The sequence below is a fragment of the Lissotriton vulgaris genome, chromosome 8 (genome assembly GCF_964263255.1).
Source record: "Lissotriton vulgaris chromosome 8, aLisVul1.2, whole genome shotgun sequence".
Taxonomy (NCBI): Eukaryota; Metazoa; Chordata; class Amphibia; order Caudata; family Salamandridae; genus Lissotriton; species Lissotriton vulgaris.
In genome coordinates, this window is record NC_141696.1 from 1419435120 (window position 1) to 1419461934 (window position 26815).

At 44.9% G+C, this 26815-nt stretch overlaps 1 protein-coding gene across 1 annotated transcript in view; it reads right to left on the reverse strand.

The window, feature by feature from the left end:
• Positions 1–26815, reverse strand: part of RIPK4 (receptor interacting serine/threonine kinase 4) — a 72201-nt gene that overhangs the window by 22270 nt on the left and 23116 nt on the right. The window contains exon 2 of the mRNA XM_086935440.1: positions 4992–5289. Coding sequence (XP_086791566.1) covers positions 4992–5289 — 298 coding nt within the window. The remainder of the gene's footprint in view (positions 1–4991; positions 5290–26815) is intronic.

A 26815-nucleotide genomic window follows, 5' to 3' on the forward strand; every position in this document is an offset into this window, starting at 1 on the left:
GAATAAGCCCTTAATAGCAACTCTTTCAGAAGCAGGTAAATATTGCAAAAGATGTGGTTTTTACAAGTCTTCTGAAGCACAATCTGTATCAAAGCCTGTGTTGACACACCCCCTCTTACCCTCAGGCAGCACACCGGCCTCGCTGAAAACCGAGGCGCACAATTTACAATTTGCTCGTATACACTAGGTAGATACAAACACTTTGAAGATGTTCTTCTTTTATCTTTTCCGGTCCTGAAATTATGGCCTAGCATGCACTATGGCTGGTTGTTAAACGTGCTCCTGACTCACGGCGTTTTTGCGCATCTACTATTCTGCTATGAGGTTGGCACAGGATATATCGAGCACTCCTAAATATATCATGGTCATCGATCAGGGAGAACAGTAACAGAAACGACAAACATTTCAAAAAGCGACTGCGAAATAAGCATCATTCATATTAATAAAATGGAGAGCAAAATGTAAAAACTACAGTAATCGAAACACCAAAAAAAGGGAGCACCCGCTTAGTGCCCCGTAAGGTTTTTTTTTTTTGCAGGGAATAGAAAAGATAACATCTGGGAGGAAAAACAAGAAATCTACTTAAACGACTGGAAATCTAGATTTATGTTTCTCAATTTAATTCTAAAATTGTTGAATATCATCTTGCACCCAATGCATTTCGTTTTATTTGAACATCACTGAATGAATGGAAAACAAGTCAAATGAAATGCAGTGGGCTCTCGCTTGTTCAAATGTCTCCTCATACCCTCTGTCCGAATTTGTGTGCCCTTACACCAAATCTTTCTTCCGCTCACCCAAATAGCCCTGATGCCAGGCCACCTGCGCCCACTGGGCGTCAGACCCCTCTTTGGTATGTGTGCCCCTGAGAGAGCCCAAATGCTTGCACTTTAGTCACTGGTGATAGGAGAGAGCAAGAAAACGGAACACAAAATGGCGTTCATGTTAAGATTTACAATGCAGGCGCACATGCTCAGCAATACAGCCAAAGCGGCCATCATATAGCATTACAGCCCATTTCTGAGAGCTAAAGAGCTTTGTATTAATTTATTTGCACGATTAATAAAAATCATTGCAATCAACTACTAAAGAGAAGTAAAAAAAAAAAAGATAACCAGCTCATTAGTTACATCATGAACTGAGAAAATAGAAAGAAAGAAGTTACAAGAGTTTAAGAACGTCCTAGTGGGCTAAAAAGGACTGTCTAAAAATATCAGAAGTAAAGAGATACAGTGGCGTGCTTCCGCTTAAGAGGATATATGACAGAGGGGTGTTTGCTATGAAGTGTAATCAGTATGCATCCTAAAAATGTCCATTTGTTTAGTTGCAATGGTCAAAGTGCATTTTCTTTGACGTACTTAATGTACGGCGAGGGGCTAAAGTGCAGTACATTTGGCGTAGGTCAAGTTTTGATCCAGTAATACTGGGGAGAGAGGCCAATCATGGGAGTGGGTTGTGTGCACGCTCCGATCTGAATCCAGATCTATACCACTTGTTTAAGTCCTTGAACCCAAGAACCTATAACGAGGGAGATGGCCGTAAACCGAGGCAGAAGGGCTGCAAGGCAATTAGAACATTTAACCCACTGAGGCTGTAATGTTGTAAATTGAAAAGGGAAAAGCAGAAAGACCAGCATTGCGGTGTTGGAGCAGAAGGCCTGTAGCAGCCGCTATTGGCCCGAGCTACTCCACTGTCTCCTCAAGGCACTCTCAGCCTTCTACTGTTCCAAAATCAAGCAGTACCTCAGCAGGTGCTAAACCCTTGCTAGCCTACATGGATAACCGGTGCTACGGCCCTTCTTTTGTGACACCAGTCAGTCCACCTTCCTTTTTGAGGATTTAGCTGGCTTTTGTGCCAGAGGGGAGTCTAGCAAACTTCCCACAAATCTGTGGGACATTTTCCTTAATAAGTAGTTTGTTCAGTGTCATGCTTGGCCAGATTTCCTGTTGTTGCTAAGGTTGCCCGTGTAGCTGGCTGTGCAGATGTGTGTGCCCAGGTCTCCTTTTTATATGGGTTCAAACCAGGGCACAGGAACAAGCAGACAGCCCTGATTGCATTTCACCAGCAGTGCTAATTTCCTAAGCCTTGAAGGTGCCATGAAGGGACACCCACCTTTTCCCTGAACCATTCCTAACAAAAGTGTCTGTCTTTTATGACAACTTCATACATGTTGTAAAAACATTCCTCATCTGTGCCACAATGTTGTACAACAAAAGCTCAAAACTAACAGATCATCTGAACACAAGGCCAGGCGCTTTGTCGAGACATGAATGGACTACTGTAGGACAATAAGGCGCCTTGTTCGACGATTCCTTCAAATACAAGGTTGCTCTTAGAGCAGTTTGCAGCAGGCACATGGTTAATTATTGACTAGAATAATTATACGCAGGTTGCATAAAACAGACATACCTTACCGCTGACTAATTTGTCTGGGAAGTTGTGCAAGGGCGGCCTGGTTATCATTTGCAATCTTGTGATCCCAGGATAAATGTGGCTTATTGGCTAACCAAGGCTATGACATGGAAGCATTGTTGTGACTCTTACTAAATAGAGCCAGCCAAAATGACAGCAAATCCCTGAATACACACTGATCTTTCAAGGCCAAGTAGGTTTGGGAGACATACACTTTGGTTAAGATTGTTTACCATCAAGAGAATCACCACATGTCAGGGATTACTGTGAGGTTATAGGATTATAAAAGCGGTGTTAGCAAATAGTTTGGCTAGTGGGTTACAGTTTGGGTGTTTTGGGTACTAGGTGAGATGAGAGATGCATTAAATCCCTGCTTGCGATTGAGGACATGGCTAGAACGCAATAAGTGATGGGGCGATGAACCAGGCAGTGCCACCGAAACAAGCAGAGATTGTTTTAGTCAAAAAGAACTTGTGCAGCCTGTTATTTAACAGGCCAGCTGCTTATGGTGGATTACACCTGCCTTCCAATTCCTTTTTAAACCACATCTTGTCTGTCCCATTATATCCTAATGGTTGTTTGCCATTTAAAAATAAACAAAAATGAAGAAAGCACAAAGCTTCAACTCCAAGATGTAAATGGGTCCCACAGAGGCAATATATGCAAAAACTAAAAATACAGTGATTACAAATAAAGGAATCGCATGAAGGGAATACAACGCAAATCAGTTAAAAAACAATTATGAAGAGGAAATAAATAATAAAACAAACTCACATAACACATGCTGTGAAAAGTAGAAATAAAGAAAAACAGCCGCCACAATACAAGGTAAGAAAAAGTCCCCCAAACAACCAGTCAGTTCATGAAAGAAGCTCCATGCTGATTTCACTCTTATGACAATGAGATGCTCTGATGGCTGGACTCAAGGTCCCAGCTAACAAGCAATACCAGCAAGAGGACGGGTATGCCAGTGGTATGAGTGTTTCGCTGATCATCCTAAAGCTAAAAGTCAGGAAAGAAGACATATGTGGGGAAATACCGTTCCACATCCAAACTCCTGATCAACAGAGGAATTAATCCGGGATTGCAAGAATCTAAATGTCCTTGGTGCTGGTCACCAAGCATCGATCAGAACGCTGTAAGTTGAATTGCTTAGTTTTAAAATCAATATGCAAGTGCCCAGGGAGCCAGTGCGAATAAAAAACATGAGAAAAGTGTTTTTTAATTTCTGAGATCCCTAGATCACATGGGCCACCCATTGAAAACCATCTTCAACAGGGTAAGTAAAGGGGTGGATAGTCTAGAAACAATAGCAGTACAACCCTTCAGGCTAGGCAGACCCTCTGCTCCGACTCTGGACAGGACATCTGAAGCTGCAAGAGGCGCTTTGAGTTTTTTTCAGCAGAAATAACCGGACGATGCACATAGGCACCGTTTAGTGACATGAGGCTGGAAGTTGAGAGTAACCTGAAATAACACTTTCAGGCTTCGCCAACAGGCATGCAATGGAGTGATAATACACAAGGCAACCAGGAGTGCAGAGCAGACAGACGAGAAGCATGGTTGAGGTAGAGAAGGAAGCCATTGATTTAATGACAACCAAATTATGAGGAAGGGGGTACTTTATAATATAGTCCTGGATAGCAACCAGAGGGGTTGCTGCGTTGAAGGGGAGAGGATGTCCATCTTCACACCCATGTCAGACAGGGTTGGGTGTTGGCATAATAATGGATATATAAAACCACGCCACAGCAGCTCCTTACCGATGCTTCGATCACACGGGAGTGAACATAAACGCCAGGGCTGCTACAAATCGCATTGAAAAGGGACTAGATCTACAGGTACCTATCAGGACGCGAACCACACACAAGTGTAAATACCACTCCAGAGCCACGACACTCGAAAAAATGGGATCCACCGACTGAACAGGAATGCTGTATGGTCGAGCACGCCAAAGGGCAGTGGAAGGTAAGCACAACCAGCACCCTCCTTATTCAGACCCATGTGATAAGTCTCCAACAAACTCAAGGGTAGAAGTCTCCGTGCCACCCCAAGGATGAAACCTGGATTCATCAGTGCACTGCAAATGGTGGTGGTGTTGAAGCTACTCAACGTTCAATTCGTTTCTATGGGAAAAGCCAGGAATAAACACTAAGACAGACAGGTCCCTTGAATCCAGGGTATTTTATTTTTATTTTTAAAAGAGAAACGAGGACAAGATTTAAACTATTAAACAAGATGCCAAGGCAAAATGAGATGCATGCATAGAAATATAAGCAGAAAAGTGTGAATCTGTTTAAATACTGAGGTGGAGAGAGGCAGGTTTTGCAATGGGTAGATTGTTATGAAAACTAGAGACAAAGTGCAACGATTTTGTAATGAAGGAGCTACACCAGAATAATAGGGGAAAGTAAAATGAGTTGGCTTGGGTATCACGAATCCAGACAGGCCCTCCAGTCCCATGTAATGCAGCATCAATGATATACACACTCTCATATCCATCTCTACTTCCGACCTTATCCTCCCCTTAAAATCACTACCCACGGTTATCTGCACTCTACAGCCTACGGCGGTCATACCTTGACGTGATAGTGCTCGTCCAGCAGGATGTTGGCAGGCTTGAGGTCCAGGTGGAGCAGAGGTGGGGACATGCAGTGCAGGAAGTTCATGCCCACCGCAGTTTCGTGAATGATCCGGAAGCGCAGGTTCCAAGGCAGCGGCAGTGGCTCGGAGGCCAAGAGTTTTTCCAGGGATCCAGTCTCCATATACTCCATAACCAGGCCCACAGGATCCTGAGAGATCCCATACACCGGGAGGATGTACCGAAACTTGGCCACCTCCATCTTCCTGGCTTCTTCCAGCAGCTCCATTTGCTCCCTTGGAAAAAAAGAAAAGCAAAACGTAATTAAACAACAACAGAAGAAGGATAGACCACATCTGTATGGGTCTCCCTTATCGTCACTCCATAAACAGTTCTGGTTCGAAATACTTTTAAATAATCAGGCATGACAGAATACACAAACTGCTTCACACAGTAGCATAATCCTAGCTGCAGGTTTGTTGTGGGTCAGATGCAATCCATCCGTACCTGGAAGGACAAAGCAAATACTTAACATACCAGGAAAGCTCCCTAGGTGATCTCATAAGTATTTGTCTTGCTCAGGGTGACATCATTTTGGAAAGCCACACACTGCTTCTATTTGGGCTAATTGCCTTCAGCCCTTCAACTAAAAGCAGCTTGCCATCTCTGCATGCACATTAACTTTAGCAAAGACGACAATTCAGCCACAGGAGTACTTTTCACTGAGGAGTATCGCTTAGAATAACAGGCATGCCCGGTCAGGGATTGGTCACCTGGCGGAAGCAGAACAAAACAATGTCTTTGGAGAAAGGAGGACGCTGGGCTGTAGGAGGTCCATGCAGCCTGGACTAAGCACAGGAGACACAGGCAAGGCGTGCTGGGGAAAATCCTTTTCGATCCAACGACGACAGACCTAGACTAAGCCGGGAAATCCCAACCTAACACAAGCGGAATATTTTTTTATGGGTTTAAACCGCAATTGTCGCTATTCACGCTCAAGTAAAGTTTGCAAGTGTTTTTCATCATTCTTTTTTCAAAATGTTCCAAGACAGTGAAGTCAATTTAAGTAGGTTCTGCAGCTCTAATGTTAATGACTGCAGAACCCTATCAACAGGCAGAGTAAAAACGAGCTAACGCTGATGAAATACCCAACAAGGTTTTAAAAAAATTACTGATTTACAGCAAACGGGAAAGCAGTTTGTCCTGCAACTTCTGTTCATTGACCCTGTAGATATGACTGCACAACCCCAGCCCCAAATTCACTACATTGATGGACAATTGCAAAGAAGGTGCTGCATTTATGCTCATCACTGCTGAGAACTCTACTTAGGTTAAGAGTTGAACTTAGTGATACAGTAATAACTAAGATCACCATTCTAGTTGAAGATACCTCAATGTAGTGATATGTTGAGGAGTAGCAAACTTTGCAATTGTCCAGTTGCACAGCACAGGCATTGTGTTTCCCATCAGTTCTACTTAGGACGGCACATACATACGGCTACTATGGAATCAATGCGCTCCTACGCTACCATCTGCTGCCTTTTTCAATCCAGGGCTCAACACTAGCAATGGATAATGTATATCGCACACAAAGCAAACTGTATAGAAGCGGCCTTTGATTTTCAATCAGACCTGGGGAAACATCACAAGTCTACCACATCACTAGACTTACCATACAAAACCTCACTGCAAGCACACATTTTTTTTCCAGACTTGCACTTTTGTTTTGGAATTGTTGTTTCCAGATGTGATAACCCAATTGGCTCAGCTGCACGAAACCAAGACATTTTCCAAAATAAACTAATGTGGCAAGAGGAAGCCACAAACCAGAAACAAAGGAGTTGATCCACAAACCACCAAATTTGAAACCTGTGTGCATTGATTTACAAGGACAAAAATCGTATTTCAGACTGGCACAACCAACAGCGGTGAGAATTTTCCCTCCTTAAATAAATTAACTCAACGTGTGGAAATGTACGTGTTATCAGATCTTACGGTACCAGGTCTGCAGGCGTTCCTTGACTAGAACACCGTCTATAGTTGAGTTAACACCCACAAACTCACACGTTTGTGGGTATTTACCAAACATGCTAATGTGGTTTGCTAGGAGTGAATGAATTTTCAGAGTGATAATGTGGTGCGAATCACCCCAAAGTTGATGGAGATCTTGTGGAACAGAGCAAATGATAGCTCTAATGTTCAACAGCCATTCACAGAGAGGAGGCTAGATACAGCAGTCTGGAAGTATCCCAAGGATTATCTTTGAAGCCCCAGACTCCAGGAAAATAAATATGGAAAAACAGCAACCCTGAAGCATTTTGTTCCAGAGATAATGACGTTTACCACAATTTTAAAACACAATCAACACCAAGACCGTGTCTTGATGTGCCCCCTGAAGGCACAGTGGAGTTAAAATGCGACGACACAATGAGAGGAAAATGTTTAGAACAAAGAAAACAAGCTGCCCCTGGGGACATATAGGATTATTCTTCCAATAACTCCCATGTTATATGAACACCTCCCTGAAGTTTTCCACAGGATGGGAATTACTTTTCGAAAATCTTTTTTCCATTCGCTGCCTAAGAGAAAGGGGCTGGTGTAAATAAACACAAAGAACTTAATCAAAATAAAAATAAATAAAAGGTGGTTTATATTCATCACCTATAGCTATTTGTGATATTTTTGTGTGCGATATACTCTTGCAATTCTTTAATGCTCACTGGCCCATTGGGATGGTCATGATAGCCTTTTTTTTGGGTGTACACAAAATATTTGTCTGCAAAGTCCTTTTAATTAATGGGCATGTGCGCATGTGACGACGTGTCAGAATCATTATGCATTTGTGCGCACAAAATTATATGGCACCACTTCAGTTTCTGAAATGAAACTAAACAGTAAAAAAAAAAAAAAAAAAACATTAAAAAAGCACAAAAGCTTTTTTTTTAAGGCAGTTGGGCTGATAGAAGTTTACTGCCTAATCTTCGCCAAAAAAAAACCTTTTTAAAAATGATTATATATTTTTTTAAAGACTATGGGCATTCGTGGGGGGATTGCGGACAACTGGGAGTGAAAAGGGAATTGCAGAGCAGAAGGCAGAGCAACATGGGAGTGGCAAGTGCTTAAGCAAAAAAGAAAGAAAATAAAAGTTGTTTCCTAGTGGTGGCTAGTGGAAGGAAGAAGCTAGACGTTCAGTGGAGAAGTGTGGCTCAAATGGTTAGAGCGGCAAACCTTGATGTAGAGCTCTGGCCCGGGACCAGGGTTCGATTCCTGCCTCAGCGGGTCTCGGGCTCATAAATTCCTCTGACCTGATATTCTCGCCTCAGTGCCTATTCTAATTATGGGCCCCACGCTGCAACTCTGGGCAATAGCTTGCTTAATCTCCACAACGGCCCCCAACAGCGCTGGGGATTCCTGGTTTCACCATGGGGGTGTCCAGGAGTGGACACCTCACAAGGAAAGCCAGGAAGGGTTCCTCAGCTGTATGAGTACAAGCGCCGGGAGACCCTTCTTGGGTAGCTGTGCGCTATACAAGTACAAACACATTTACATAGAGATGGTAAAGAGGCTGGGCTCCAGAGGAGGGACAAACAAGAGATGGGCAAGCTGGGACAAGGGCGGCTATTGACTAAGAAGCAAGCAGACGACAACAAAGCCAAAAAATAGTGATCAATGAGTGGGTTGTAAAACCCTGTAAGTTCTTGGTGAGCTCACAATATGCCTTTTGCTACTAAGCAGCCTGTGCTGTCTGGTAGACTTGATCTAAAAATAAAGCAACAGGCCTTCCCAATCTATACAACTAGGATCTGAACTGACAGCTCTGTATCCATCGGAAACCCCCAACCCTGCTCCAATTTAGGAAAGATCGAAATACGCAATTTTTCAAAGAATGCTACATAATGAATCAGGATGTACTAGTTAATATCAGTCCACTGTCACTCTTCACAACCAGATGCCCCTTCATCCACACACTGCCTTTGCTTTGGTCCATGTACAGTGCCTCGCAGCCTCTCGGCTAAGCTCATGCTATATAAATAGTACCACATACATACATTCATACTTTGAAGACTCATTCCTGTGTGCAGCAATTCAAACAGGTTGTGTATGTGGAAATGGTTGTGCATCCAAGTACTCTTATGGGGCACAGGAGCTCTTTCAAATTTCAGATGTCAGAATTTTCCAACAATGTAAGAGGAACATTTCCTACTTTTACTCCTAAGTTTTGTTAAGCGCGTGCCCAAAGAGCGGGCTAAAGCCCCAAGGCTGGCAGAGTGACTGGGCTGCCCAGCCTGATGACCCTCCAAAGATGGCACCGTGGCTATGTGGTTCTGTTGCACGCGGAGCCACCATGGCATACCATTCGTTGCCCATCTCGGTATCTGTAGGAGAGAGGCCTCTTTGTTTGGCTGAAGGACACTGGCACGAAATCAGCCAGAGGTATCTTTGCGACACGTAGCCATATGATAACCATACTCAGCAAATTTCTCGCTGTGGGATATACATTAAGAGTGCAAATGCAGTCGTTTGTTTTCAGATTTAATAGAGCGCTCGCTACCTGCCTCCTCTATTACTTCAGAGCGCTATACGAAACACCACATGGGAGTTTTTAGTTGAGTTTTGGAAGGGAGGGTCTGATATTCCTCAGTAACTACCCCCGAAGGCGACGGGCTTGCCCTTCGGTACACACCGCGTAAATAAGAGCCAGGATTAGAACTCAAATATGAGCACTGGAGATGTAAGCGGCGGCTGAAACTCACAGTGAGGTACGTGCCCCCTGCCCGCCTCCACCCCAAGGACTGTCTTGCGTGTCCGAATGACCACTTCAACCCGGGCACAAGTAGAGGGTACTCGCAGGTACACAGAATCCACCCACTCTTTTCACAGGGTGGATGCCGCCCCCCCGGCCAAGAAATTGGGCCCCACAGAAATATGCTGAACTTGTACCGGTGTAAAACAGAACACGTGGTCTGCTTTCCATTCCAAGCAGCAACGTGCAGGCAGTGAGGGAGCTTTTATTTCACCTCCAGCTGGCTGAAGTCAAGGGGCCATCAGGCCTTCTTTTGTTTGAATATTCTGACAGGAGGATGCCAGGATCTTCACACTTAAATGTAAATGCCACAGAGGGAAACAAAGGCACACAGCTGGTTATCTCTTCACAGGTACTTGACAGGCAGTTTTCGCCTTTGTTCAGTTCCTGTATATAATAGACGCATACACTGTAAGAGTGTCAGATGTGTTGGTCTGTCCCAGTATTTACACAAATAATTTCAAAAGCACTAATTTATTTCATTTATACTGCTATGCAACTCAATGCAGGGTGTCAGAGCTCTTTACATAACATACACATTATACACAGACAATAAATCATGTACATGTGTAAATCTATGTACAAGATGAGTAACATGAGACAGGGTTACCAGTTGCAGGAATCACAAGAGCACATCTCACTGTGCTACATTAGAAGGGCTACAATTTATGAATTGCGGGTAAAAGGGTCTCTGTGTTAAAAGCAGTACCCCACTTTACTATCTACATAAAATACAAATCTGTCCTCTACATGTTACATGATGTGCTTTGCAGGAGACACATTTAAATTCTCTACTATTTTGATTCAAATCTTGGTCTTCACAAAACACAGATTTCTCCAGCAAGTGCAATAACCACCATATATATCTCACCATTATTACTATTCCCTGAGATTTACTGGGCACCTTCATAGCAGGTGCATTAACCCAATCAAATATTTTAAAATGTAGACTTTGCAACCAATTTAGCATAGCAACTTTACTACCATGCTTCTCCTTGTTGCCAATTTCTTTGTGGCAGGGTTTAAAAATACATGTATTCGTTGAAGCTCAGATTTTGCGTCGGGATTGCGCCGCTTTTTTGGCACAACCCCAACGCCAAATTTCATTTGTTAAATTTCAATGCGCTTAAATGTACTCATGATATACTCGATAACCATGTGTGTGAGGTCTTAATACCTGGTCACTTCCAGTAATGTCACTTCCAGCGACGTCACTTCCTGTGATGTCACGTGCCGTGATATCATGTGCTGTGATCATGATTTCACTTGCATACTGCCTAACCGGGTTAGACCCCCCCACTTCTTTTTTTAGGACTTGTGCCCAGACCTCAACTCTACCTGCGGTGACAGGAATCCCCTTCATTTAAGGCGCCGACGCCCGCCCCTTGTTCGAGTCGTTCTTTCAGACAATGAAGCGGTGTCCTTTGAAAGCCCTGCTTGAGTGCGGCTCCCGCCTCTCTTCCCAGCGGACATTTACCGCAATGGCGTCCCTGGGACAATTAGACTTGCTCATTTGTTTGTCAAACAGAGTGCTTCGGTGAATAAAGGATGCTACCAGGTGAATCTGGTCAGAGGTGGGCAGCTCTACTCGGAGCCGCGTAAACCTGTAATACCTGAGTGGGACTTTCAAACACAAACCTGGAAGCAAAATCATGGCCCAGTTCTAGTGTTGGCAAGGGGAAAAAAATGCTCCTGTATCTCAAACCTGGAGCCAAGGTTGGGCAGCATAAAACGGGTGGAGTCACGAGGGGCAGTGCTACGAAAGCAGAGTCTGACAGAATATATATCTCTCTGCTGGAAAGACCTTGGCAACAAGGACGAATGTGCCAGATAACATTTTCTGCTTTACTTAATTAGCTCATTTAAAACTGAGCGGGGCACGTGCTGTAGGGATTTTGTGTGCCAAGCAATCTTCAGGGGAGCAGAATAATGGTAAGATAACTCTGGAGGTTAATGCACTTGCTAGGAGATATCTCGGTTTTGCCTAATCTGTTTTGAAAGTAGCATAGAGGGCCAACGTGCCCGCTACGAAGCTCAACATGTAACATGAAGGTCATTAATTTCTGTTGCATGTAGATACTGCAGAGTTACTGCTTTTGTCCCAGAGATCCTTTTGTTAGTTGTGGTTTTAAAGTTTCAATCCTTCTAATGTAGCATAGTGAGACGAGCTGCATGCAAACTGCAAGGCATAGGTTTTAAACTCTATTGTAAAGCGCTCAGATATCCTCGTGTTTGTTTGTGCTGTATAAGACTCTATAAATAAAAAGTAATACTGCTTCTTCTCAGTCTTGAGTTGCTCTATTCTCACCCAAAGGCCCTTATGATCAGCCTTAAGGTCCTATAAGAAAAGACAGCCCCTAGCCACAGCTTAGGGTTTAAATCCGGACAGTGTTGCTCAGACCAATCACTGTTAATATACAATGATTACCACTATGGATGATGTGACTCCTAGACCTTGTAACCCTCATCGTCTCGGTTAACCTGCTCTGTACATGGATTTTCACATTTGCATGATTCATGGGTTCTGTAGTAAGAGTGAGCGATTTATAGCTCTCCGACACCTTACACGGGGAGGCGTATGCTACACGGGGAGGAGTATGCTATAGAAAAATAAAATTGAAAGTATTACTCAAGTCAGCGTAACTCCTACCGATACACATCAGTGCATGCGCATCTCTTACATACAGAGGCTGAACAAAGTCAAATATTTGCCTCCAATTCATAGACTCTCATATCCACTTCGATGCTCATGACGGAACGGTTCAGTCACGAGCGTCGGTTGGGCTGTGCTGGTGGCGGAACCGTTCAGTCACGACCACGCCAGTTTTAGAATCTTCAGCACAGCGCGAAAATTCACGCTGAAGCGGTTAAGCACTTATGAAGTGATAACAAGCTGGCTGCCTTTATTTTCCAAGAACAAAAAATGGAGGGAGAGGGAGGTTAAACCAGACCAGGTCGGCCTCCAGTCAGTATACGCAATACAGGAACCCAATGTGAAGGGTTCAGAGACCTGGTTGGTGTTTTCTGGTTACTGCTTACTAAGTCAGTGTGTACCAAAAGTGTGAGAAAGAAAAATTTCTTTCTAGAGTCCCCTCACTCACCGGGGTTGCCCCACGGTGACATGCTTCATCATTGGGGCCATCCCAGTTCTCTACGAAAATGGGCGTGCTGCGACAAGGCGACTACGCTGGAGCACTTGTTTTGTGAGATGATGTCATCTCACAAAACAAGTGCTCCAGCGTAGTCGCACTTGTTTTGTGAGATGATGTCATCTCACAAAACAAGTGCTCCAGCGTAGTCGCCTTGTCGCAGCACGCCCCTTTTCGTAGAGAACTGGGATGGCCCCAATGATGAAGCATGTCACCGTGGGGCAACCCCGGTGAGTGAGGGGACTCTAGAAAGAAATTTTTCTCTCTCACACTTTTGGTACACACTGACTTAGTAAGCAGTAACCAGAAAACACCAACCAGGTCTCTGAACCCTTCACATTGGGTTCCTGTATTGCGTATGCCTTTATTTTCCTCCACTGCATTAGCATCTAGGTGCTGGGCTTGAGACAGCTCCGAGGCAAAATGAGACTCCAACAAAAGGATGGACGATGGCCCTTGAAGCACGGTCTCTGCTTTGGACCAAGTTGGAAGGAAAAATAAAGAAGCATCCCGCACCGCCTGAAGGTTGCTGCCAGGGGCGGCCTTAGGCATGTGTAAGCTGTGCACCTGCACAGGGCCACCAAACCCCAGGGGCCACCACACCAATTTATATCCTTAATATAATAATCCTCTGAGGATGGATACATATTTACGTGGCTGCCCCTAGCAGGGATTTGGCAGCCTCCGGCCCTTTTCCACTTCCAAACACCCTGACCCATCCCCACTTCACAGGCCTCCGGGCTCCGCCCCACCCGGACCCCCTCTTCCGGGGCCCCATACCTACGCTCCCTGCCCAGGGCCGCCATGAGCCTAGAGCCGCCCCTGTTGCTGCTCTGAATGTAGAGTAGACAACCTGGATGCTACTGAATGTGACAAATTACACGGGGACAAATTCAGCATATTTTGTGTGTTATCAATTTATTTTTCCTCTTTTGCACTGCTGAAAAGCAGTGGGGTGACGCTCTTCCGCCTGAATAGAGGAGCCCGGCTGTATCTACGTCCCATCGATGTACACAATCACACAGTTTGACGCCGGGCGCAGGAGGGAATTTAAATAAAAGAGAATTGGAGCGCCCGAGCTGAGCCCCAAGCATGCCCTCTCTGTGCACAAAAGGAAGGATGTGGCGTTACAGCCAGACTTGCCGACATTGGACCAGAGGAACCAAGTTAGAATTTCGGCGTCGCTCAACTTCTTGTGATTCTGGGCAAACCACTTCATCTCGCCGTGCCTTAAAAAAGAAATATGGGACTTGTGTAAAATATCTGGCGCTCGTGTAAAGCGCTCAAATACCTCAGGGTGAAGTGCGTGCTATGTAAAACTGCAAAAATTTAAAGAAAAAATACCAGTTATGCCACATCCTCCCTTACCGCGACCGCTGAGCCATGCCTACAGCAATCAATGGTCTTGACTGGTTTTCCCCCTTTGTCCACAAACGATTTGCAGATATTTGGCAGATTTCTTAAAATTCTTCCTGCAGAAATAGGTAGACTATTTGGAATACCTTTACATTTGTGAATCCGGCTATAAATGCTGTACTCTTTAATTAACGGTCTCAAAGGGGGGAAGATCCCTGCAAGGACAGCGGGAGAGGGAGGTGTGAGGTGGTAGAAAATCCGGGAAGCTTGCAGTCTGAAAGGAGTAAAGGCAGCCTCAATACTCATATGGAAAGTTAGCGCCTTCAAGGCCTTTCAAAAACAGGTTGTTCAGGTAAAGCTAGACGCCCTGAGGACCTGCCCGGAAGTGCAGGGTGACAGAGGTTCTCATTCTGAACACCCTCCATGAGGCGGAAGGGATTTCCCCCAGAGTCAGCACAATTAGAACATGGCTGCCCTGGGAGTCGAAAAAAGCTTGTACAAGACAGGTGACCTCCATGAGCTTTGTAATCTGAAATGTTTGCAAAGGTTTTTTACGCACCTCCATTCAATTTAGGAGTGAGTGTGTGTGAAAAATCTGAGGAAAAATTAAATGTTCTTAAATCCTGTTTTGAAGAGGGTGCAAGAGAAAGGTAAAGGGGCCTTACCTTGAGGGGAATAACGAAAACGCTTCTGCATTCAGGCTTTAGCGTCACATTTCGTAGTGCGGAAATGCACGTGTTAGGTAATGCTTACTGTGTACAAAACGTATGGGAATACTCATGGAAAGTCGCTACAGTTGGTAATGCAAAGCAAAACTCCTAGACATCCAAAAAAGCTGGAAGCTTGCTGCCAATGTAGCCAGCAATTGGAAAGAAACGTTCTGCTTTCGAAAGTCGTTCCGGGCCAAACGTCCTCCTCTGAAATCCAGACCCCTGTGAGACTTCCTAGAGCTTCACCGTTATCCCTACACCTGTTTTAGTTGGTTCGAGGGTGGGTTATAGTTGTACAGATGGCATTCTATGTGATGTCAAAGAAAAAAAAGACAGCAGTTGAGAACTGTGCTTTGCCAGGATTCGATCAAGGATACATCTGAACCGATTGACTTCAAAAGCCTGAGTACCGAGACTTTGAGACTGTGGATAAGAAATACCTGCCCTCCTGTATAAGATAAACAAGCCTTTGCAATGCAATAGGTCAGCATTTGTAAGAGTTTAACCTATTGGCATTGGAAATGACAATGCCTTTCTTTTATCTGGGTTGAAAATGAACACATAAATACCTAAAAAGCATGGTAATTTACAAAGTGCGCATTGTCCATTGCCGGACCAAGATTGTGGAACAGCCTTCCTCTCTCTTTGAGACTCTGTCAGGAGTATCTCCTATTTAGGAAACAGTTAAAAACCTTTTTATTTCCTAATTAATTACTACCATCTGCCTACCTATTGTTACAAGCTGAAAGGTTTCTCAAAGGCGCGGAGATACTCCTCCGGGAGATGATCCTAGCGCGATACAAACCCGCTAATAATAATGTTGCATGAAAGCATGCCGTGCCTGCGGTAGGAGAAACTAGTTAACAGAATTCGTGCTAACAGACTAAAACAAGCACTTGCAATGCAATAGGTCTCGCATTAGGAAAGTTTGAGCTATTGGTATTGTAATTGACAAATTTTTTATTTATGTTTTGTTTTTGAAAATAGCAAAATTAATAGTTTTGTCATTTACAATACCAATAGTTATAACTTTTGCAAATGTGACACCTATAGCATTTGTAATGCAATATGTGTTGTATTTATGTGACTTACCTGTATTAGTATTACAAATAACAATGTCTTTTACTTTTTTTAAAATAATTAATACTTAAATAAAAGTTATTGCAATTTATAATGGCAATAGCTTAAACGTTTGTAAATAACTTTTGTGAAGATTATGTTCAGTGTATTTTATTATGTCAAAAATCCAAGAACAGAAGTGAAATATTACCATCTTTTTGTTACATTTGTAATAAAGCTTGAAACATTGAGAGAACATATTTGAACCAGTTTTTGTTGAATGATTGCACAGATTAATGCTTTGGTGGCGCTGAGTGATGTTGTGATGTCGAACGAGTGATGCTGTGGCGTTCAGTGATGCTGTGGTAGCGCATAGTGATGCTGTAGTGTGCTGAGTGATGCTGTATGCTATGTTTTGTTTTGTTTTGCTATCCTATGTTTTGTTTTGCTATCCTATGTTTTGTTTTGCTATCCTATGTTTTGTTATGCTATGCTATGTTTTGTTATGCTGTGTGAGGGTGAGAGGGTTGTGAGGGGTGAGAGGGGTGAGAGGGGTGAGAGGGGTGAGAGGGGTGAGAGGGGTGAGAGGGGTGAGAGGGGTGAGAGGGGTGAGAGGGGTGAGAGGGGTGAGAGGGGTGAGAGGGGTGAGAGGGGTGAGAGGGGTGAGAGGGGTGAGAGGGGTGAGAGGGGTGAGAGGGGTGAGAGGGGTGAGGGGGGTGAGGGGGGTGAGGGGGGTGAGGGGGGTGAGGGGGTGAGGGGGTGTGAGGGTGAGGGGGTGTGATGGTGAGGGGGTGTGATGGTGAGGGGGTGTGATGGTGAGGGGGTGTGATGGTGAGGGGTGTGAGGGTGAGGGGTGTGAGGGTGAGGGGTGTGAGGGTGAGGGGTGTGATGGTGAGGGGTGTGATGGTGAGGGGTGTGATGGTGAGGGGTGTGATGGTGAGGGGTGTGATGGTGTGAGGGTGAGGGTGGGTGAGGGAGGGTGTGTGAACATAGGTGAGGGCGAGGGGGGTGAGGGGGGTGAGGGTGAGGGTGGGTGAGGGTGAGTTAGGGTGTGTGAGTGAGGGTGACAGGGTTGAGGGCAACAGGGGTGAGGGTGAGGGGATGTGAGGGTGAGGGTGAGAGGTTGTGAGGGTGAAAGGGTGTGAACGTGAGAGGGTGAGAGTGTGTGAGGGTGAGGGTGTGTGAGTGTGAGGGGCTGTGTGAGGGTGAGGTGTGCGAGGGCGAGAGGGTGTGTTAGAGCGAGGGTGAGAGCGAGGGTATGTGTGAGGGTGAGGGTATGTGTGAGGGTGAGGGTGTGTGTGTGGGTGTGTGTGAGGGTGAGGGGGTGTGTGAGGGGATGGGTGAGGGGGTGTGAGGGTGAGGGTGTGGGGTTGTGAGGGTGAGGGGGTGTGAGGGTGAGGGGGTGTGAGGGTGAGGGGGTGTGAGGGTGAGGGGGTGTGAGGGTGAGGGGGTGTGAGGGTGAGGGGGTGTGAGGGTGAGGGGGTGTGATGGTGAGGGGGTGTGATGGTGAGGGGGTGTGATGGTGAGGGGGTGTGATGGTGAGGGGGTGTGATGGTGAGGGGTGTGATGGTGAGGGGTGTGATGGTGAGGGGTGTGATGGTGAGGGTGGGTGAGGGAGGGTGTGTGAACATAGGTGAGGGCGAGGGGGGTGAGGGGTGTGAGGGTGAGGGTGGGTGAGGGTGGGTGAGGGTGAGTTAGGGTGTGTGAGTGAGGGTGACAGGGTTGAGGGCAACAGGGGTGAGGGTGAGGGAGGGTGAGGGTGAGAGGTTGTGAGGGTGAGAGGGTGTGAACGTGAGAGGGTGAGAGTGTGTGAGGGTGAGGGTGTGTGAGGTTGAGGGGCTGTGTGAGGGTGAGGTGTGCGAGGGCGAGAGGGTGTGTTAGAGCGAGGGTGAGAGCGAGGGTATGTGTGAGGGTGAGGGTGTGTGTGGGTGAGGGTGTGTGTGTGGGTGTGTGTGAGGGTGAGGGGGTGTGTGAGGGGATGGGTGAGGGGGTGTGAGGGTGAGGGTGTGGGGTTGTGAGGGTGAGGGTGTGAGGTTGAGGCTGTGTGAGGTTGAGGGGGTGTGAGGGGGACAGGGTGAGGGTGTGAGGGAGTGAGAGGGTGTGTGAGGGGGTAAGGGGGTGTCCTTCATAAGACATAGAAACAAAGAGGTCTGCAGTGAAGCAAGGGAGCCTTCAGTATACACAGCCTTGTATTTGTAAGTCGAAAAAGTATATACCATGGCTCAGAGGCACTAATGAGAAGCTCGTGGGAGAGAAGGGAGATAGAATAAGGAGGAAACAAGGGGAAATAAGGAGTGATGGAGGGAAGGAATAAGGGCTGTGACTGGCTGGAGAAAGAGCAAGGTACATGGGAAAAAGCGCCAGGGAAGGAGGAATGAGGGGCTTTTGCAGGTCTGGTAGCGAAAACCACAGAGGGGAAGAGACGACGGCATTAGGGAGGGAATAGAGGGGGCATAAGAAAAACTAGTTTCTTATGCATCCTTCTATGTCTGGGAATGTGTGTGATCTTGCCAAAAGCACTATGGGATTCAAAGGGGCTACTTGCAAGCTTGCTCTGACCTCCCTCTCTTTCTCTTAACAATCAGCAGTTGGCTTTCAGTGTCAGGAAAGAGTCGGGCATTAAGACTCCTCAGGTTGTGACGGAGACAAAGGGCACCAGAGAAAAAGCAAGGCTCTACACGTTGAAGAGGCTTGTGACACTGTCCATCAACTTATGCATTGGGAGGGTGGCTGCTCAAGCTCTGAGTGCAATGATCAGCGACACCTGTCACAGAAGGAGCGACTGTCTTAATCACACACTGGACATCTCAAGGAAGGCAATCTGTCAGACTCGATTAGATGGCGGCCTGGAACAAGGCAAATATATCAGCTGACAACGGGTCAGGCATTCTGCTCAAAGGTGCGTTAGCCAGGCACCTTAAGCTTCTTCAAGAAACCTGCCAAGGGCAGTGATGTTAACCTACATATGGGAGGTTGCCAGCATGTGGACTGGACGCTTCGCTGCTCACTCACAGAAATGGTACTCAGTACCGTATATACTTAACTTCTCTCTCAAAGAATGAAACCCAAAGACATCTGACGGATAGGGTCTAATTACAGTCGTATTAGGAATCCTTCACTCTCATTCCAAGTGCCCCCATTTTTTAAAAGTACATTTAATATCGCACTCTGGCTAGTAGTTACACACTAAGTTCATTTATGCTTCTAAGAGACAACTTGGGGTTTAGTCTCGGGCTTAATCTTTAGGCAACATAGAGTTGAACTATGTAATGCCAAGGAGACTGACAAGCTTCACTTGTTTCTTTACAGCGAGAAAGGCGACATGTGGACGAATTTGGATATTGGCCAGAAAATTATCATTTTTCTTAGTGGGAGATAAACCACTCTGGCTTTTTCGCCTCAATGAATACTAGGACTGCTATGGTCATGAAACCCACATCTCAGTGTCGTTATATCTACTAAAATACCTTTCACATTACATCAGCAATGGCGCCCTCTACCGACAGTTGCTATAATGAATACTCCAGGCACCCCGGCGGATACGCTCACTTAAAGGACGGGGAAACTCCTTCCGCATCATTCTTTCAGTCAGCCAGCCAGTCAGCACTAATATGGAAACGTGGCATATAACTCCGGCAACTCTAATCGGGGTAATGTTCTTCTGAACTGGAAGAGCCATTTCAAGGGAATGTAGGATATTAAAACGTTTCACAGGCGCCAATAAAATTAATTCTTATAAAAGGACAATTGGGGTGTTTATCGCTCGTAAAATAAAATAAAGAAAAGTCTTACGAAATAGCAAACACCAATATCTTCCGATAAACATTTTGCTCACACTGGTGCGATAAAAATAAAGAACAAGTTCATATTATACGGTGCCGCCAAACTGCCCGCGGCGACCCGGAAGCTCTTGGCCGGCCGGCCAATCCGGTCGCGGCCGACCGGAAGTCCCGCCTCCCGAGGTCCGCGAGCTGCCGGCGCATGGAGCGCCGTGCCGGTCCGAGGTAGCCCGGGTCCCCAGGAGGGGGCCGGGGAGAAGGAGGAGTGTGGTGCCTGTTGCGGGGCTCCTCGGACCTGAGGGAGCCCCGATTGAGAAGAGGAGACGAGACGCGCCATGAGGAGCGGAGCGCGAGAGGAGCCCCGCCGGAAGAGCGCAGTCGGTGAGTGGGGCCCAGGGCTGATGTGAAATGCGTGCGTGCCTGTGTGTATGCCTGGGTGGGGGTGGGGGTGGGGGAGGGGGGGGGGGGGGGGGGAGTGTGTGCGCGCGCGCGTGTGTGCGTGAGGGAATGTGTGTGCGCATGCGTGACTATGTGTGATTGAGAGAGAATGCGAGGTAGGGGATAGTGTGCCTGTATGTGTGCCTGTATGTGTGCCGTATGCCTGCGTGTGCATGCGCGCGCCTGTGTGTGCGTGCGTGCATGCATGCATGCAGAGGGGTGGGGGCTGCCTGTGTCTGTGTGTAAGCAAGGGCTTTGCACCGCGCATGCGCAGCTACCAGACGCTCGCTCCCGAGGTGAAATCTGACCTCGTCAAAGCGCGCGTCTGGTAGCTGTCCATATTCCTAAATACGGGCCACAAAAGGTCTGAAGCAGACACTCTCAATGCTCACGCATTGAGAGTAGGTCTGCTCGACCTAAAAAGACGTGTAACAAACTAAGAAAAAGGGCCAATCCTCATGTAAGGTTAAAAATAAGGCTCCCCGTTTTTACTGATTTTTACAGATAAATACAGACAAAAACATGTATTTGATTGTCTTTTTTTAAATGTCGATAAAAAACGGAAATTTGGTTACTTTTTTAGTAATTCTAAATACTGTCTGCCATGACTACCAGCCCAATAGCTGTGTGGATTAATAGGCAAGGGGCTAAAAAAGAAAGGAATTTTAGTAAAAAGGCTTTAACAGCTGTAGAAATGCACATGTTTGATACTGAAATGTGCACATTTTCTTAAAAGTGCATTAATTTATCTTCTGCAGGTGTTTACAGCATTGAAACCTAGTAGGCATTCAAGCACGAGTGCATATTTACCGAATAAATAAATGTGGAAATATACTAATTTCATCTTCATTTTTCCACAAAACCCAAAATAAATATGGATAAATACAGACGGAAATGTCAAAAAAATAAATACCGTAAAACCGGGAGCCCTAGTTACAAATAAAGACAAGGCGTTACCAAGGAGGGACTAACAAGCCTAATAACGAATCTGAAGCCAGCATTTAGGAAAGACAATGACAAGCTAATGACATATGGGCAGAGAGTGGGCAGGCCTTCAAGTCCATACTCTAATACAGCATGCAGAGCAGCGCATGCACTGGCCAGGCTCGGCCTAAAAAAGAGGGAGAACTTCCTGGGTCTACCTGCCCCCACCGACTCTGCCATATTCGAATCGCATACAGTACACATCATTCAAGCCAGTTACACAAGACATGTCCCTTCTTCTGTAATCCCACAGTGCTACCATTAGTTAAGGTATTCTGGGTTTTAACAAGGACTACTTCCATGATTTCCTGATCAGCATCACCAAATCTAAATAGATAGATAAAAAAATAAAAGCAATAGTCAATACCTGTGATTACTGCAGACCTCAGCTGTCCGGGGTGCCGCACTGATACCCATATTTGAACAATTTACCTTCAGTACTTTAAAGTCAGCAACTCATTTTAAGGCTTTGACTATAGTTAAAAAAAAAACAACAACAAAACAATACAACTAAGCCTCTAACTAAATAAGGAGGTTGTTCAGACTTGAGAATACTAAACGCAATCTCCTATCGGGTGGCAAATGTCGAGATCATCCTAGGAACACAAAGCTGATGGTATATCAACTGCACTCTAGGTAGACAACCTGTGCACCTCTTCTACCCAGAGACCAACAACCCTTGGATCTAGAAAAGAATGTAAACTCCTTCTTCTGATTAATTGTATGCCTGGGTAAACGATCTACGCGCTCAGACGTCCACTTAGCAAAGGCCATACGCTTAATATTTGTATGGCATAAGCCATGTACAGATCAGGGACATGCACATTGCAAAGGTAAGACCTATTGTACTACAGCACAGACAAGTCAACTGAAAAATGTATGTTTCAAATAAAGAGTTTCTCTATATTCTGCAGCACCCATTATTCACACGCGAGTTTAAATGGTCTCTCCCCATAGCAAACGGGCGAATCGCCAACAGATTTCAGATGTGCAATAGTCCCTATGCACTACAGGGTAGGTGGAAGGACACAACCAAACAACTAATAGAAAAGCAGAGGGACCAAAATAATGTGACTGACAATGTCTCAAGCTAATGGCGAAATGTTATGGAGCCAATGGCTGCAGAAGGTGGACTAAGAAAGCCCAGTAGAGCACCACAAATATACTCGTCTTTTAAGGGTAGTGAGAAAACCGAGGGAAAATGGCAAGAGAAGAAGATTAAGATGGTTCGGATGGGAGGGACCCGAGGGGGAATAAAGAGAAGCAATGTGACTGGGAGATAGCAAGGCTGGGAAAGGTGAGGGACAGGTGGACAGCCACACACCAGGTGTGAAAGGGCAGGATTAGTTCAAAACAGGCAGAGAGCAGAGTGCTAAAAACAGTAGGAAGACGGGGAAGGGCAGAGGTTAGTAAGAGAAACAGATATGGGGAAAACGGAAGAGATGCAAAAATAGAAATGGAGATAGTGGAGGAGATAAAGGGAGACATCAGAACATGCATCAAAAGTTAACAGATAAGGATGAAAGGGTTACGGAGGCGGAGAATATAAGGCAAAGTATAAAAGAGACCAGGAGAATAAAAAAGGTAAAATATTATAAACTTAAATATGCAGTTAAGTGGCAGAAAAAAACAGGAATGTCAGTCAAGGATAAGTAACTGCTAACAGGTGAAGAAAGACAGGCGAGGGAGAGAGCAACATTGAGTAATCCGGAGACAGGCGAAAAAGTCGTAAACAGGCAAATGGAAAACTGGGAATGAGAACATTTAGATGGTGGCTGAAGTGGAAAAACAGTAAGTGTTTGTTCTTAGCAGAAAACACAATAGAGAGCTCAATTTTTGCGGGCGTTTCCAGGTGCTCGGCAATTTTTATTTATTTACTTAAGCCCCAGCACTCGTCTATGAGAGGACACCATACGGTGGTGCCCTCTGGCTATTTTTTTTGTTTTTTAAATGCAAGATGTCTAAAATGTCACTTGTTTAAATGTGATAGTTATCCTGTAATGCTGGCACAGCCATTTTGCAGTAGACTAAGGATCTGGTGGTAGTCCCAGTATGGGGTAGAGAGAGTGAAGGTGACAGAGGCAGCGACTGACAGGACAGGTACAGAAGGGAGCGGGCAGCTAAGAGGAGGGTGAGAGGGAAAAGAGGAGACACAAGAGAGAAGGGTGGGCGCCTACCCAACAGACTTGATACTTCAGAATACAGTCCAGCCATGTCTGACGTCTTGAGGAGGGGGGGGGAGGGGGGGGGGGTGAACAGCATAAAAATATAGAACGGGAAGCTGATGAAGGAAGGGCTTTAGATTCGGCAGCCCTTGTGTCTAGTTGAGAAAAGTGATTAATTTGGACTGAACTGGAAATTCACAAACAAATCAGTATTGGAACTTATCTGAAGTTGAAGTCAATGAGATAATTCCCTTCATATATATCCATAAAAATACATTATGTACTTGCTGAAATGAAGTTATTCCTTTCTACAGTTTTAGACCCTCAGATTGTATGATTGCTTATCAATCTTTTGCATGACATACACAGGCCCCAATGACGATCACTACTGGTTCCTATTAATCTAATCACAAAGAAACTGGAGTAAACGTTTGGAATGGGTTCCTGAGAGAACAAGACTACTTACAACAACTAATGGATTCTGAAGTAACGTTCTAGTCAACGTAAAGTGCTTCTACGCCTCGGCTGGGGCGGTAAATACTATATATCATAACAGTACATTATTTTTCATGAAGGGCCCAAATGTAGTTCACCTCAAGCCCAAAAATACATTGGATGATCGACACCTGCAGCCCACCCATAGTCAAATACGGAGTATCAATGCTGAAGCTGGTTTGAGACCCTCAACACAAATAATACCAAGAGGAAAGACAACTGCATCATCTCGGATGCTCAGGAGACACATTCATTGACGCCAAATGCTAACTGTATTCACAATACTAGGATGCACAGACTAATTTTTCATAAAACAAATATGGTTGCCTGTATTTTTCTTTCATATGGATTTATTCCTGAAAAAGAACCACTAGTTCTGTGAGAACGTGTGTCTGAGTGAGCATAAGCAGCTTCTAAGAACTGGCCTGGAGAGCAGTGGGACTGTGTGCACAATTTTTGTGTCATGGGGGATGCCGGACCATTTGATGGCCTATGACCAACTAGAGGTGAACTGCAAGACAGTAGGTGTCTATAGTAATATGAAGTGCAACAAGTTTAAACCCTACAGAAGAAAGATTTCATATAATAAACATATGGGCAATAACATTATGAGCCTATGCTTTATGTCAATCAGCATTTCCCCAACAGTTAACCTATGCAAGACTCGAAAAAAACATAAAAATGTTACCAGACCTGCAGGCCTAGTAACTTAAATAATATACTCAATCTAACTGTAATGCTCTTGACTCATACACTGGTTTTAAATTATATGATCCTGGGCAAATATTTTAATTCACTGAGTTGCAATGGTCTTCATTGTCACATATGAGAGCACCTTCGAATATGAGAGTTTAGAATGTCTGCTGTACAAAAAAACTCTTCTGTTTGATTTAATAGACTAAACATTTGCTCAATGTATTGTACAAAACTAGCCTCATAAGATACACATGACCCCTGATTTACCCTTTAGTTCATGAACCTCATTAACATCAAAGGGCGGGGGGGATGTTTCTCAAATCGCGTTTAAAAACTATCACTTTTAATAAATTTTTAACTAAAGCATGAAGTGGCACCACACTCATTTGCAATCAGCACATTTTCCATTGATATAGCCACAATATTTCCCACTGAAATGCAGATTTACTGATAAAACTGCAGTGTCCAAACAAGATTGGGAAATTTACTTTCTTCAAATATATAGTCATTTGCACATCACCAAATAAAGTGCTCAGAGTTGTTTTGCTCCTATTTAAATCTTTGTTTGCAGCACACTTCTGAATTGCCCCCCAAAAATGTGCTTTCCTAATTCCCGATATATTTTGAAATATTTGTACTCTATTTAAATGTGGTGTGTTAGAAAACAAATTGACATTCTACAGCCTTTTGCTTCACGATGATTTTCAGACAGTGCACTTCTCTTTCTTTTACTACAGTTAAAGCATTTTGTTAACACCATTTTCTGGGATAAGATGAACAGCAATTAGTAAAAAGACAAACTGACATTTCCTCTGTTCTTGAGCAGATATAAAATGTGTCAAGATAAAAAGAAGATTTAAATGCATCTTTATTGCTCATTCGCTTCTTGAATGAACAGTGCACCTGTTCCTTTCCAGCTCAACTCAGAACAGACCAGTAGGTCCTAAAAATTGCTGGAACTGATCAAATCTGACTCACCATAGCAAGTGGGTGAGTAGATCTGATCCCTGCTATGCAATGGTACATGCCTCAAAAGGACCATCTAATGGGTCTCAAAGCGATTTTTAAATCCTGAATACATTAGTGTCTTGGCAAGTAATCACCTTGCTGATCTCCACAAGGTATCACATGCAACTGGTATATGAAAAAGATGCTATGCCTTCTCCACGAATTAGCGACAGAGCTTTTGTGCAAAGTCAAGCCACTGGCCACACAGCCATAAAGAAACAGGCCTTCAATTAACCTCAAAGGCCAGTCTCTCCCAGCTGATGCAGCAAACTGACGTCTGTAGGTGTAGAAAACAGGGATGAATTATTGGATTGAGTAATTTGAAGTACAGGTATACTACATCTGTGTGCAGCACAGGTGCAAGGTTATAAGAGGATACCTTTTGGAGCTGTATCCTGAACTTATAGGACATCCCGTCTCCTGGATGCTTGCCAAGGAAGGTGAGGTAATTAGACAGACTCTCCCTTTGGGAAATGGTTGCACGAGTGTTGGGAGGCACGAGGGTGAACACAGGGTGTGTGGCCCTTTATTAGACACCACGCCTTTTATTGTGCAGAACGGCTATCAAAATAACCAGCACAAGCAGAGTTAACTCTTCTCTAATACAACAGGAAGCAAACCAGACAGCATCAGAATAAGCATTGGCAAAGCAAATACACTTTGCCTTGTTGACTTTGCCAAAGATTCTTGACGATGCTCTGTAGAATTAGCAAAACATAAATAAAAAGAAAACGGAAAAAGAGACTGTTACTCACTAAGTTTTTAGGTCTCACCTACCTTACAGTTGTTTGCTAGTTGTAGCCAAAAGCCTCTTGCGGGCCACACCAAAAACGTTTGGTGAACTTAAAACTCTCCACTGCAACCATTGGATGACGGTCAATCATTTTCTTAATTCTTTTTCAATGGCTTGCCTTACTCTTCTTGTTTTTGTCCCTCCCCTTGAGCACATTCTTTTGACTACTTCCTTGTATCCGTCCACTGCTCACATTTAGGTGACTGCTTTTTCTTTAGCACTGCATGAGAGTGCAGGTGTTTTTTAGCCCTCTCCCTCATGTGCTGGTTCTCTCTCTAAATGCACACTCCTTGTTACTGCCGCTTTCTTTATGGCCTCGCTCTCCGATGCCGCTATTCCATTCAATTCCCACCCACCTCCCCACACTTTGGTTGCATCTTTGTCTC